This window comes from Natrix helvetica, assembly GCF_964273705.1.
Source record: "Natrix helvetica genome assembly, chromosome: 5".
NCBI lineage: Eukaryota > Metazoa > Chordata > Lepidosauria > Squamata > Natricidae > Natrix > Natrix helvetica.
This window is the reverse complement of record NC_138551.1, coordinates 105,961,190-105,975,845: the sequence shown is the minus strand read 5'-3', so window position 1 is coordinate 105,975,845 and position 14,656 is coordinate 105,961,190. Positions and strand designations below refer to the sequence as shown.

General features: G+C 46.4%; 1 protein-coding gene across 1 annotated transcript in view; it reads left to right on the top strand.

Moving 5' to 3' along the window:
- FAM13C (family with sequence similarity 13 member C) overlaps positions 1–14,656 on the top strand; it is a 55,472-nt gene that overhangs the window by 28,989 nt on the left and 11,827 nt on the right. Inside the window, exons 5-9 of the mRNA XM_081954543.1 lie at positions 15–102; positions 4,871–5,081; positions 6,515–6,653; positions 9,354–9,435; positions 12,157–12,359. Coding sequence (XP_081810669.1) covers positions 15–102; positions 4,871–5,081; positions 6,515–6,653; positions 9,354–9,435; positions 12,157–12,359 — 723 coding nt within the window. The remainder of the gene's footprint in view (positions 1–14; positions 103–4,870; positions 5,082–6,514; positions 6,654–9,353; positions 9,436–12,156; positions 12,360–14,656) is intronic.

Below are 14,656 nucleotides of genomic sequence, written 5' to 3'. Positions count from 1 at the left end.
TTTTGTTAAACTAGGAAGACAGTCCTCAGCTGGTGGCTTCAGAGGAACCAGCCTCTTCATCTGCCTCAACCAGCATGCACGTTGACAGAGCTTGTGACGGTGGTAAGAAAATGTTCACTTAATGTATGCCCTCAGGTTGTCATCATTAAAGGTCCCTGAAAGCCTTTGAATGTGATGCAGCATATTGGTGAATCTGCCAAAAGAGACTGAGCTCAGGCATTATTTGAGAACATAAGATCTATCCCAGTTTAGGGCAGGGGTGTCAAACGGATCCGGCCCACAAGGTGTTTAGATCTGGCCTGTGGGGCCACCCTGGAAACAGCAAAGGATTGGCGTGCGGTGCCTCTGTCAGCAAAAATGGAGCTTGGAAGGACAAGCCAAGCTCTGTTTTTGCTAGCAGAAGTTGCAGAACCCCGTCGCAGCTGAAAATGGAGCTCAGGAGCCCGTTTTCACTGACAGAGCACTCAGGCCACCACAGGTCCCCCTGACACGAATGATGCCAAGCTGGCCATGCCCACCCTGGCCACCAGAGGTCAAACACAACCCTGATGTGGCCCTCAATGAAATTTTTTTTTATAAACTTATTAGTCGCCCCCTCTCCCCACAGGGACTCGGGGCGACGTACACAAGCAACAGTCAGCACAGTGTCATACAGAGGAGGTAAAAAATAAATAAATAATTACAATACTGAAAAAGGTTAAAACCCCAATAACATTAATAGTTTAAAAACTAAAATTGACAATTAAAAATGACCTAGGGGTGGAAAAGTTGTCGAATTATGCCAGGCCGGCTAGCTGAAACAGGTAGGTCTTCAGTTTACTGCGGAAGGAGCGGAGATCGGTTGTTGTTCTAATATCTGGGGGGAGGTCGTTCCAAAGGGTAGGGCCCGCCACAGAGAAGGACCTACTCCTGGGTACCGCCCTCTGACAATCTCTAGAGGATGGCACCCGGAGGAGACCCTCTCTGTGTGAGCGAATGGGTCGCAGGGATGTATGGGGCAGGACACGATCCCGCAGGTAACTAGGCCCTATGCCATGGAGCGCTTTGAAGATGGTAACTAACACCTTGAAGCACACCCGGTAGGCCACAGGAAGCCAGTGCAGCTCGCGCAGGAGCAGTGTTATATGGGAGAACCTCGATCTCCCCATAATTACCCGCGCGGCTGCATTCTGGACCAATTGCAGTCTCCGGGTGCACCTCAAGGGGAGCCCCATGTAGAGAGCATTACAGTAGTCCAGGCGAGACGTCACCAGCGCGTGAGTGACTGTGTGCAGGGCCTCCCGGTCCAAAAGGGGTCGCAATTGGTGCACCAGGCGAACCTGGTGGAACGTCCCCCTCGCCACGGCTGTCACATGATCTTCCATAGCCAGCCGGGCATCAAGGAGGACGCCCAAATTGCGTGCCCGTTCCACCGGGGCTAATTGTTCATCCCCGATGGCCAGCGATGGAATGTGCTGGTTGTACCGGGGTGCCGGAAGCCACAGCCACTCTGTCTTGGAGGGGTTGAGCTTGAGCCTGTTGTCACCCATCCAGACCCGCACAGCTTCCAGACAACGGGACATCACTTCAACAGCCTCGTTGGGGTGGTTTGGGGTGGAAATATACAGCTGAGTGTCATCAGCATACAGATGATATCTCACCCCAAAACCACGGATGATCTCGCCCAGCGGTTTCATATATGTGTTGAACAGGAGAGGCGAGAGGATCGACCCCTGTGGGACCCCACAAGTGAGGGGCCTAGGGGTCGACCTCTGCTCCCCTGCCAACACACATTGTGTCCGGCCAGAGAGGTAGGAGCGGAACCACCGCAATACGGTGCCCCCGATCCCCAACTCCTCCAGACGGCGCAATAGGATACCATGGTCGATGGTATCGAAAGCCGCCGAGAGGTCTAATAGGACAAGGATGGAGGAACAACCCCCATCCTTTGCCCTCCAGAGATCATCCACCAACGCGACCAAGGCCGTCTCCGTGCTGTGACCGGGTCGGAAGCCGGACTGGCGCGGGTCTAGATAATCATCTTCCTCCAGGTGACGCGGGAACTGCTGAGCCACCACACTCTCAACAATCTTCGCTAAAAAAGGAAGGTTGGAGACAGGACGATAATTTGCTAGCTCCATTGGGTCCAGAGAAGGCTTCTTGAGCAGGGGTCTCACCACCGCCTCTTTCAAGGCGGTTGGTAAAAGGCCCTCACCCAACGAAGCGTTCACCAGTCCCAGTAGCCAGCCTCGTGAACCCTCCCAGGAAGCCAGTACCAACCAGGAGGGGCACGGGTCCAATAAACATGTGGTGGCTCGCAGTCGCCCGCGCAACCTGTCCAAATCTTCGGTGACAACAGGGTCAAACTCCTCCCAGCGTGGAATCTCAAGACTAGCCTCGGACGCCCCCCCTGGAGCACTGGAGTGGGTCCATTGAAATTGAGTTCAATACTCCTAGTTTAGGGCATAATAAGGGGAAAATAGTAACTAAGTTTAATTTGGGTCAAATAAATACTGGTGGCTTTAGAAAAAAGTACACATTGGCTCAGTTCCATCCTAACAAAAAATAATTTATTTTACCATATTTTGTGGAGTATAAGAAGCACCTTTTTCACCAAAAAAAGAAGGCAAAAATCTGGGTGCGTCTTATACACTGAATACAGCATTTTGGGCTGTATTTCCTGAAACTCTGCCAACCCACATCCCGTTTTTCACAAAAAAGCAGAGGGCTTGGGTAGGTTGCAAAGTGCTCCTGGGGGCTGGAGAAGGCAAAAACGAATGAAAAATGGGCCATTGTTTGCTCATTTTTGCCCCCTCAGCTCCCAGGAGCACTTTGCAGGCCTCTCTGTGCATGCCCCGCTTTTCACAAAAACTGGGGAGTGCAGAAAGTTTTCATAGCTCAGTTTGGAGGCCAGATAAAGTAATAATAGTAACAACAATGAAAAGCCAAAAGGTCAGCTGGACACTGGATTTGGGGACGCAGTGCTTTAATGAAAAAGAGGGGCCTGGAAAAACATCCCAATTCCCACTGAATGGGTGGGCGTCCCTGTCTAGGTGATTCTGAAGACCTTTCTTTTACCTTTCCTACTAAAGAGCCAAGTTGGCAATGCTGAGGGCATCGGTGGCAAGGGAGAACTTCACATGTAGCCGTAAGGTTTCCATTTGGGCCTTTAACAATAACAATAGCACTTAAACTTATATACCACTTCACAGTGCTTTTACAGCCCTCTCTAAGCGGTTTACAGAGTCAGCCTCTTGCCCCCAACAATCTGTCTCCTCATTTTACGCACCTCAGAAGGATGGAACGCTGAGTCAACCTTGAGCCAGGCAGGATCGAACTGCTGGCAGTTGGCAGATTCTAACCACTGTACACCAGGGAAGGAAGGAAGGAAGGAAGGAAGGAAGGAAGGAAGGAAGGAAGGAAGGAAGGAAGGAAGGAAGGAAGGAAGGAAGGAAGGAAGGGCAATAGCACTTACATAGACTTATATACCATATCATAGTGCTTTTACAGCCCTCTCTAAGCGGTTTACAGAGTCAGCATATTGCCTCCAACAATCTGGGTCCTCATTTTATGCACCTCGGAAGGATGAAAGGCTGAGTCAACCTTACGGAGACATCACAGTTTTTTGTAAACGTATTATCACTTCCAGGCTGATTTTCAGTGTATCTCTTGCAAAGTTCTCTTTCAATGCTTAATTAAATTATGGCAAGAATTGAGTGCCAGCAGAGTCCATGCTTCTGTACCAAAGACCCATCACTCAATTCTTCATATCTTTAAAAGAGCATTCACAAAAGTCTGGGCAGAAGTCTTAAGGCTTGCCATTTGCTAGCGGGATGTTTTTCCCTGGCATTTAAGTACTGGAAAATATTTATGTAAAAGAAAGTAACTTGACACATATTAATTTAAACTGACCTTATATGTGAATGGTGCAGAGTTGATTGATCCATGATCATAAAAGCTGTTGATTCAGAAATCATGCGAATGAAAGCAAAGTCAGATGCATTATTACTCTTGCCAGAATGTTAAGTATTTCAGTCTCTTTAATCAGACTTATTAATAGTGCTACTTCTTTCATAAATATTAACTATTTGGTTCAATAAATCATTTTGGTGCACAAATTTGATATCACAAACAATTTGTTCTGCATGATTTATACATTTTGGTTAAATGGTTACAGGCTTCACTTTTCTTATAATTCATAGTTAGGTATTTGATATTTCAATTGGATCAGAAGAAATGGGTCTGTCTTTCCAACCTTCCACAGAATTCCTCTATGTGTGTGTGTGTGTGTGTGTGTGTGTGTGTGTAAACAATACAAGATGCAATAGTAATAAAAATGGAAAAGGAAGGAGGGAAAGGAAAAGAAAGAAAAAGAAAAGAAAGAGAAAAGGAAATTCAAATAAGAGGACATTAATAACAATGGCTATTGGGTATCTTTGTATGCAACACAAATTAGTAGAAAGGAGAGAACAATTAAGCCTAAAAATATGTAAAGTCAGTAAATACCATCTGCTGCTGCTTTGGATAATAGTGTAAATAGAAAAAAAAACATTGTTATTATTTATTGCTTTTCATCCCAGATGGTACCTTCCATTGGTGAAAACTAGAACATGGCAAAACCTTCTTCCCGCATTTAGCCTGGCAACGTATTTGGCAGCAAGAAGTGAATCAGCTAAGATGCGTTGAAATCTGCAAGTTGATTCCGAGAGTTGTGTCAATTGTAATTTGTCACTAGTATCAATTACTCTCCTTAGCTGACATAATCTTGTGTGTCTGTGTGTGTGTGATTTTTATTCTAGTCTGTTGTGGAAGTGTTTCCTCCTTGGTGTGGCACTTGAGTTCTGTTTTAATAAGGGCTGATATTGAATTTGCTCGATCTTTGACCTTCCAGAGCTTGCTCAGGGGTACCAAGATGGTGAGATGGAGGCCGAAAATGGACCTGAAGACCAGGATGCTTTCGGGATTTGCAGGCTGCTGCATCACATCACAGATGGAGATTATCCTCTATTGTCTCCTCGCTGCTCCATTTTCAGCCAAAGCCAGAGGTTTAACTTAGATCCCGAATCGGCTCCTTCTCCACCAAGTGCTCAGCTCTTCATGATGTAAGCTGCACCAACCTTTTTCATTTTCCTAGCGCAGACCCCCTAGTTTTCCTTTCAGGACAAAACTGTCTTCTTCTGGAAGCACTACTTTGGGGCAAAAGAGAAGCTCCCTTTTTCCTGGGACATTGACATTGATGAAGGGCCGCAGCCTCTTCTCCCACAGCTACAAAGCTTGATGAGATGCATCATTCGAGCTACTCTGAGTTTTGCAGGAGGGATTCTGCTGCCCCAAAGTGACTGCTTGCGCCCTTATTTGGTAGCTTCAACAACTTTAATCAGCTAACAGTCAACAAGTTATGAATTTGTTTATTCAAGAGAGCAAATGGCCTCCAGGTTTTTAATAATAGTAAAACTAATAAGCTGTTCCACTGTAAACATTCCTTCAGTGTGGTTGATTTAGGGACAGTCCGCCTTACTGTAACCTTATAAGGCGAGTTACCATTGTGCCTCCAATTTTAAATCCCTGGAGGGCAACTCAGCACAGGGTGAAAAAGGAGAACGGAGAACTGGAAGTTTCAGGCAAGGACATCTCCAATAATGGAAAAAGAGGGTGTCGGGAAGGTTTTCTTATTTTCATTTGTGAGATGTTGGGGGGATAGAAATCATACATTACAAAAGAACTGTTTATTTAAAATTAATCATCAACTGTATGCCAAATATTTATACTTTTATTTGTGAATTTATAAACTGTTTCACTGAGGAGACTTTTAGTCATGTGCAGAATCAGTAACTGCAGCCAAAAGGACAACAAAACAAGAATCTGCAATGATGCGCCATAAAGAAAGTGCAAAATATGATGATAGGTTTAGAACTTGCATCTCCCCCAGTCTTGCTAATCAAAGCCAAGGCCTGTGTAGAAAAATCCTGGGGCCTCTTAAGTACCCTCAGTGAGTCTTGTGAGAACATTGCGGAGGCTGCAACTCCAGGATTCTCTCTGAGGTTGTTCCCTCCAGAAGATGATCTTGAGCAGGGCCTGGTTTAAGCCAAGGCATCCGTGTTCCAGCCTTTCGGGCAGAATCACCAGCCCAAAGGAAGCTCTCTTCTGATCATCCTACATTTGACAACTCCAGAACCTTTGGATGTGGAGGAGCTTTTGAGCATTTCACATAAACTGCCCAATCTGTGATCAGGGTGGCTATTCCTCAACTGACCGCCATCATTATGCCTTTAGCTGCAAAGTAATTCTTTCTTGGGTGATTGTATTTATCTGGTCCTGTGATAAAATCACCTACTGGCTTCCAGAGATTATATAGTTCTTCATGAAACAAGGGCAGGGCAGGTTTCCACCTCTGTAATTCTCCTTGGTCTCTTCTTCCCTCTTTATTTTCCACCTCCCCATAAGATCATAGCACTCCGGGGTAGCTGGAGGAGGCCCTTATTTGGTAGAAATGGTACTCTAAATGGGAATTTTTCATAATTTTTGAATGTCCCAGGCCAAGAAGTTCTTCCAGAGGCAGCTGTGAGGACAGCAAAGTGCCCCAGACCATGGTACAACTCACAAAACACCTGCAAAACCTGAAGAGGAGAATCAGGAAATATGAAGAGAAGTTTGAGGAGGAGAAGAATTACCGGGTAAGAAGCTGAAAGGAGCAGCCAGATCCCTCACAAGAGATCAGAAGGACCAAGGGGCTGCTTCTAAAGGCAACGAGTGGGAGAAGAGGTGGGCTTGGTGGGTCCCAGGGACTGTAGGGTGGCTTCAGCCATTCTTGATGTTCTCAAGTGCTAAAGCAAATGAATTTTAGATTATCTGAGTACCTACTGTGGGAGATATGACTCATGCTTGTGTGTCAGCTCTCTCAGAGAGAGGCTATGAGCAACCTTATACTAAGCATCTGACCTCATGAAGTAATGATGTCATAAATGCCTGAGTTATCTGCATATCTTACCACACCAAACAAAGCACTCAGCAACAACCAGCTACCAGCAAAATTAGAAAATAGCAGATTATCTTCTTACTATGGAGACGGGCAAAACCCCCAGTAATTAGTTTTCAGTGATTACACAGGACCAAAGGGGAAAGTACATTCTGGCTGTATCGACCCATCTGGTAAAGTAAGACTAAATGTTTTTAAACAGGGCTCAGGGGGAAAACACAGTTCATACTTCTGCTTAGTGTAGTATATTTAAACTAGGAAGAAAAATACTTTAGCATTGATACTGCTAAAGGCTATTGTGATTGGTCTCACTCCTGGCTGTGAACAAGATAAAACCATGCCAGGTCGTAAATTGTTTGTTTGTTTGTTGTTGTTTTTATTGGATTTATATGCCGCCCTTCTCCAAAAGGACTCAGGGCGGCATACAACATTAAAAAAAACACATCCCAAAAGTTAAAAAGAAATTAAATATATATCCCAAAAAACAAATCAAATTTATAACAATACATTTAAAAAATGAGTTAAAATTAACAGGCCAGGCTGGCTTGCTGGAAAAGCCAACTTTTTAGGGCGTGTCGGAAGGACCGGAGGTCAGGGATTATGCGAAGCTCCAGGGGCAGCTCATTCCAGAGGGAAGGCGCTCCCACAGAGAAGGCTCTCCCCCTGGGGTTCACCAACCGACACTGCCTGGCCGACGGCACCCTGAGGAGGCCAACTCTGTGGGATCGTACTGGACGGTGGGAGGCTACTGGTGGCAGTAGGTGGTCTCGCAGGTACCCTGGGCCTAAGCCATGGAGCGCTTTAAAGGTCATAATTAGTACCTTGAATTGCACCTGGAAAACAACTGTCAACCAGTGCAGGCCACCTAAAAGGGGTGTAACATGGGAGCACCTAGGTACCCCCATGACAACCCGCGCAACTGCATTCTGGACCAACTGAAGCCTCCGGGTGCTCTTCAAGGGCAGCCCCATGTAGAGAGCGTTGCAGTAGTCCAGGCGAGAAAGGACGAGGGCATGAGTGACTGTGCACAAAGCATCCCGATCCAGGAAGGGGCGCAACTGACGTACCAGGCGAACCTGTTAAAAGGCCCCCCTGGTCACAGCCGTCAGGTGTTCTTCTAAACTAAGCCGCGTATCCAGGAGGACTCCCAGATTGCGAGCCTTCTCTGAGGGGGCTAAAATTTCTCCCCCTATCGTCAAAGATGGAACAAGATGTACAAATCGGGATGACGGAAACCATAGCCACTCAGTCTTGGAGGGATTGAGCTTGAGCCTGTTCCTCCCCATCCAGATCCCCATCCAAATTGAGGATTACCTGTAGCTTTTTGGAAGTTTTCAAGAAAAGATTGGACAATCCTTCCAGTCCCTTCCCGTCCTAGGATTCTATGATTTTAGGGTAATATTCAAGGACTCATATAGGAACTGTCTGTGCTGTGAGTTGGGCAGCTACATAGATGGGATAAATAAATAAATGCAAGTGAGCGAGGAAAGAAAGGAAAGGAAAGTAGGGAGGGGAAGTAAGAGTAGGAGAGAGGGTAAGAAGGAGAAGAAGAGAGGAGGAGTGGGGAAAGGGAAAGAAAGAAGGAAAGAGGGAGGAGAGGAGGAAAGGAGAGGGCAGAGAAGGGAGGTTGAGAAGATGGAGGGAACAAGGTTGTTGTGAAAAAGGATGGAGATATGGGGTGGTAAGAAAGTGACCCCAACTCTAGTTTCTATATACGTAAGAAGATTGTGATAAATGTTAATACTTAATAGATATATGTTAATAGTATTTATAATAATGTATATGAAAGGAAAAAGTAAAACATTATTTTAAAAAAAGGAAAGGAAGGAAGGAAGGAAGGAAGGAAGGAAGGAATAAAGAAAGAAAGAGGAACAAAAGTTTCTCTTTGATCCCATCACCAGCAAGCCAGGGTTCCTTGACATGCCTTGCAGATGGCTCTAGCCCATGGCAAAGAAATGAATCTTCATCCAGCCTTTTTTCAACCCTTAGAATGACCAGATGGACCTCAGGTTCAGAACATTGGTCAGTCCAGTTGTGATCTGATCTAGCTCACTCTCCAATGTTACCTGGAAAGTTGATCTGGCATTTCTAGGCTAGAGAAGTTCTCAACCTGTGGTCTGCAGACCCCCTGTGGAACCTCAATGTCATCACAAGGAGTCCACAAAGGGTTTAAGAAATGTTACATTTAAATCTTGAATTAAGCCTCGGCTCGGGGATCCGTGGCCTTGATCTCTGGCCACGAAAGATATTTAAAGTGGGTGAAGAAAAGGTTGAGAACCACTGCTCTAGACAAATGATGTCAAACTGTACCTTGGTGGGATTTCAGTATTGGTGTTGATGAGAGTAACATTACAATCCACTTTCTGATAGTTGCCTTTTTCTTCCCTTTTCTGGGCAGCCTTCCCATGCTGACAAAATATCAAATCCCGAAGTAATGAAATGGATGAATGACCTGGCCAAAACTCGTAAACAGCTAAAAGGTACACACCATCACTGTGTCTAGCCTCTTTCTCACAGGACCAGAAGCTACTGTCAGAGTTCCAAATAGCACCCCCAGTTAAAGTAAGGGTCCAAGGCTAGAGATTCCTCAAAGTTCCAATTTATTAAGAGAGCCATGTTGGCACCTCTGGGAAAACCTGAATCTGAAAGCTTCCAGGTTTTCCCCACCCAGTTGAAAGTTCAAGTCCCTGCCCCAGCACCCGCATCTCCATCACATGGTCCAATCAGTCACTGTCCCAAAAGAAGAGTCCTCCCAGTGATGCCCCTCCAAGTGCGGAGACAGATGACCTTGACTCTGAGAAAGAATGTTACTTTGACTACAAAGCAATGCAACCCAGCAACAAAGTACGTGTTTTGCTTCCTGCTCCAGGAGATTCAGAGACTTTGGGTTGGTGATCAGCTGGAAATAGTTCTGCCACCTTCACTACTGCCGTCAGATGACTACCGAGTAGAAAATAAAATTATGGGTGTACAGTGCCTACATCATATTATTCAAAATGTGCCAGCAGCTGTCCTCGGCCAATTTAACAGAGTTCGGGTTGTGTATCATGCTCTCTTTAACCATCTCTACAGCAGGGAGGTTCAACTTGTGCAGGTTGTGTTGCTGTGCATACTGGACGTGCTGCTAGTCTTGGAAAGAGCCCCATAGCAGTTGTCCCCTAAACCCCGATGTGTCACAGCCTCTGACAGAGTCCTTCAGCTGTTACTGGCCCACATGGAAGCAGAGAGCCAGCTTTCTTTGCAGAGAATATATGCCAAGAGCCTGCCTGCCTTTGTCGAGAGGCTCGGCATCTGGATTGTTCATCATCTGAAGCGGCTGCAGTGAGTGATTGTGGGATACCTGGAAATCCCTGATGGACCAGAGGAAGCTGCTCGGATTGCAATGTTACAAAGCTCCCATGCTCCATGCAACCTCCCCTCCCAGCTTCCCACACTGGAATATGTGGCAGGCTTGACGCCCACTGTAAAAAATGGCTTCCAAGCCTGACATCTGCAGTGTTTACTATTCAGCCTAATGGATGGAGAAAAAGGACAGAATCATCCTGGGGCACTTCTATACACCATCCCTCATATTGGAAGAAAAGTCAGTTCAACTCTAACAGGGACAGAAAGGCATTTGAAATCCTATGTGAATGATTTCTGGGAGAACCTCTGTGCATCCAAACCTCAATTCACTCTAAAGGACCCCTGGAAAATGCTATATTTTCTCCCTGACCCACAGCCTTTCCCACAGAGAGAGAGAAGAATGAAGTCCTCCTTACACTCACACTTTCTTGTAGATGTAACCAGCAAAGTCTGGTTTGGTGCAAAGCCAGCATTGTTGGTTTTTGTGGCTTTTCCAGGAACCTTAAATCCCAGCCCTTTCCTGGATCAGCCCAGCTGATCTCCACTGACGGAGCTACTGCAGAGCTAACGTATTCATTATGTGAATACTATTGGGCAGTGGGCTTCAGTAGGCAAGAACCAGACCAGCATAGCTGTAAAGGCATTTATTGGCTCAAAATTGGAACTGAGGAACTGGGGGCAAATGCCTGTGATTTATACTCTAGGCCCACAGGGCCTTAACCAATCATAGAACTAGAAAAAGCCCGCCCAAATATAAAGGTTCTAAATTTCCCTCCAAAACCGTTGGGGCCATCTAAAGGTTAGTTTCACTTTACCACAGTTAACACAACTATATACATTCAGCACATAACAGATACCTCTCAACCATCAATCCTACAATGCCAAGCTTGATCTTAGGACACCAAACTAGCTTTAGAACTCTTATTTCCCTATTCAATATGTCCCAAGTATCAGATTTCCACTGAACGACAGGTGTCACAGACATTTTTGTGATAATGTGCACTGGAAGCTGTCAGAGGTCAAATCTGTTCCTTAAGATACTCTGTGCCAGAGGAGACGCAGTGTGACTTTTTAATGACATCTTTTTAAATCTTAAAAAGCCAAGTAATCTGATCCATACAATTACTGCCTCTATTTGATTACAAGGGCCTGTGCAAAACAGATAAAGTGTAAGGGAGAGAATTAATGAGCAAAGCTGGAAGCTGAGTTGCTAAATTGGCTCTACTCTGCTGAGGTCACTGGGAGAAGGAGCGGGTGGGTGGGTGGGGGCACCGGAATAGCCTTCAGGCAGGAATAATTACTTCCTTGCTAGTCTTGATCTGTACTTCCTTTCTGTATGCTCCACACCAAAATTTTGTAAAAAAAAATATATCCCCAAACCACAGGATATTGCAGGTAGTTCTCGACTTACAACAGTTTATTTAGTGACCTTTCCAGAAAAAGTGACTTAACGACCATTTTTTTCACACTTATGACCGTTGCAGCGTCCCCATGGTCACGTGATCGTAATTCGGATGCTTGGCAACTGAATGATGTTTATGGTGGTTGCAGTGTCCTGGGGTCATGTGATCCCCATTTTACAAACTGAGAAGTTGTAGGTTGAAAGTGTTTGCTCAGTGGAGCAGGGGTGAAATTCAGCCGGTTCTGACAGGTTCTGGAGAACCGGTAGCGGAAATTTTGAGTAGTTCAGAGAACCGGCAAATACCACCTCTGGCTGGCCCCAGAGTGGGAAGGGAATGGGGATTTTGCAGTATCCTTCCCCTGCCATGCCCACCAAGCCACACCCACAGAACCGGTAGGAAAAGAAATTGAATTTCGCCACTGCAGTGGAGGTATTGTATGGACTTTTCTCACAGAGCTGAAACTGAAAATGTCAGAAGAGCAGAGCTTCCCCATCAGAAAGAGCCAAAGGAGCTTTTATCCGGAGAGCCCCAGGGAGGCTGGGAGGCTGGATCCAGCAGATTCTCCCACCGGTCCTTCGGTGGAGGAAACCATGGAAGTGATGAAGAAGCAACTGAAAGAGAAGCGACAGCAGCTCGGTCTCCCTGAGAACATCAAGGTACCCAGTTCCAGCTTACGATCTAGGTCTGCTAAACCAGCAAATCTGGTTTACCTGCTGACTTGCTTGACATCTGCCTGATGGCTTCTGTCTTGTTGTGTCACCTTCATGAGCTTCCTTCCACACTGATTTGCAGATGCTGTGTGTGTCCATGAGCTTCGCATGAGCGAAAAACCAAAGAGGTACAAATTACTTGGTACAAAACGGTGTATTAGTGGTCTTTGGCACTGGGGTACACATGTGTATTACTCTCCCCTGGCACAGTGGCAGTTGTGATGTTTTACTACATCAGCACAATGGGCTTTAAATTATCATCTTGTAGCCTGTTGTCCAAAGGTGAATTCTGGAAATTCTGAGGTTTAGGTTAGAAACTCTTTGGTTTCCGGTAGAAGCCATGATGAGGTCAAAATCATGTTGCACACTCTGCGTAAAGAGGTGAATATGTCACTTGTGGCATGGTACTACATACCATGTGACAGCACTGGCCCATCCTGTGGTGCTTTTCAAATCAGAGCCATGGCTGTAATCTGGAGCGGGTTAGGGACATTGGAACTCAAAGAGTGAGCAAGTCTTCATCCTCAAGCCACTAACTGAGCTACTTGTCTAGGTCAGGAGTCCCCAACTTCTGGGCTACTGCCCACTGCTGGACCGTAAGCTACCATATTTTGCGGACTATAAGAAGCACCAGTATATAAGATGCAGATTTTGAATAGGTAAGTAAGAAAAAAAGTTTTTCTCCTCCTTGGCCCTTCAGCAGGACTGGGGGAAGGCAAAAACGTCCCCATTTTTGAAAAGAATGGGTGGAAAATGGCAGTTTTTCGCAAAAATGGAGGCGTTTCTGCCTTTCCCCAGCCCTGCTGAAGCCTGCAGAGTGCTGTTGGAGGCTGGGAGAAGGCAAAAATGCCTCCATTTTTGCGAAAAATAGCCCATTTTTCACCTGTTTTCTGCAAAAATGGGATGCGGACATGGGGCTTCAGGAGGCCAAAAATGGCTGTATTCGGTGTATAAGACATACCAACATTTCTATGCTCTTTTAGGGGGGGGGGAAGGTGCACCTTATACACCGAAAAATATGGTATTTGAAACCAGGCTGCCGAAGTGGCAGGGAAGTGCATGTGCTCATCCCCAATTGTGCGAATAGCAGGCAAGCGTGTGCACACAGTCCAATTGCACAAGCCATGCCAGCCACTCCCATGGAACCATCCCCTCTCCCTCTTGCCAGCCCACAAAGCCAGAAAGGTTGGGGAACTCTGGTCTAAGTCACCCCCAACCATCCTTTACTTCTTTGTGTAGTCCAGGGACCCCCATCCCTTGGTCCATGGAGAGGCACTGGCAAGGGTGGGCTGCTACAGTGTCACCTGGGTTCGGGAGAACCTGTAGCTAATGTTATGGCCATTTTGGAGAATCTCCAAATCCCAACCCTGGTTGGCCCCGCCCACCACATCCCACAGCTGCCAGTCCATCATGCCCCTCCCAGGAGTCTCCATGTCGCATGTTTTGGATGCGAGATAAGTGCAGAGCCCACACGGAGGCTCAGGGAGGGGGAAAAATGGACCTCCTGAGTCCGGGGGATGCAGTTTTTGCCCTCCCAGATACTTGAGGAACGCCTCCAGAGCTTGGGGAAGGTGAAAGCTCCATCCCTCCCGGCCATGATGCAGGAGGCCGACTAGGCCACACCCACCATGGCCACGACCACCCAGCAACCAGGCAGAGAGCCTGTTGCTGAAATTTTTGAAGCCCACCCCTGGGCACTGGTTTGTGGCATGCCAGAAACCAGGCCGCACAAGCAAGCAAAGTCCCATCCATGGGATACAGGCAGTACACAAAACCATGCTCCCTCTGGTCCATGAAAAAAACCTTTCTCCACAAAACGGGTCCCTGGTACCCAAAAGGTTGGGGGGCGGCTGGTGTAGTCAATTCAAAAACCACCTTAGAAGCATAAATGTGAATCTTCACATTTAACCTTGTAGGCGATTGAAATTACTTTTAGTTTAGATCAGGGGGTGTCAAACTCGTGATGACACATCGTCACACGACTTATTGCAACTCCCCCCCCTTCGCTAAAACTGCTACACATTTGGCCTGCAGGCTGTGAGTTTGACACCCCTGGATTAGATCAATTTTGGGGGGTCTGTGACAAACCCAAAGGGCAAAGGTAATTGGTACCTGTGCACTTCTTAAGTCTGCCCAGCTCCATGAACCTAAAGGAATCCTGCCAAAAATATCCAGTCTGGTTCAAGGAGAAAATGAATCTTGCAGAACCAAAATTCAGAGCCCACTTCCAGCTGTGTAAAAAT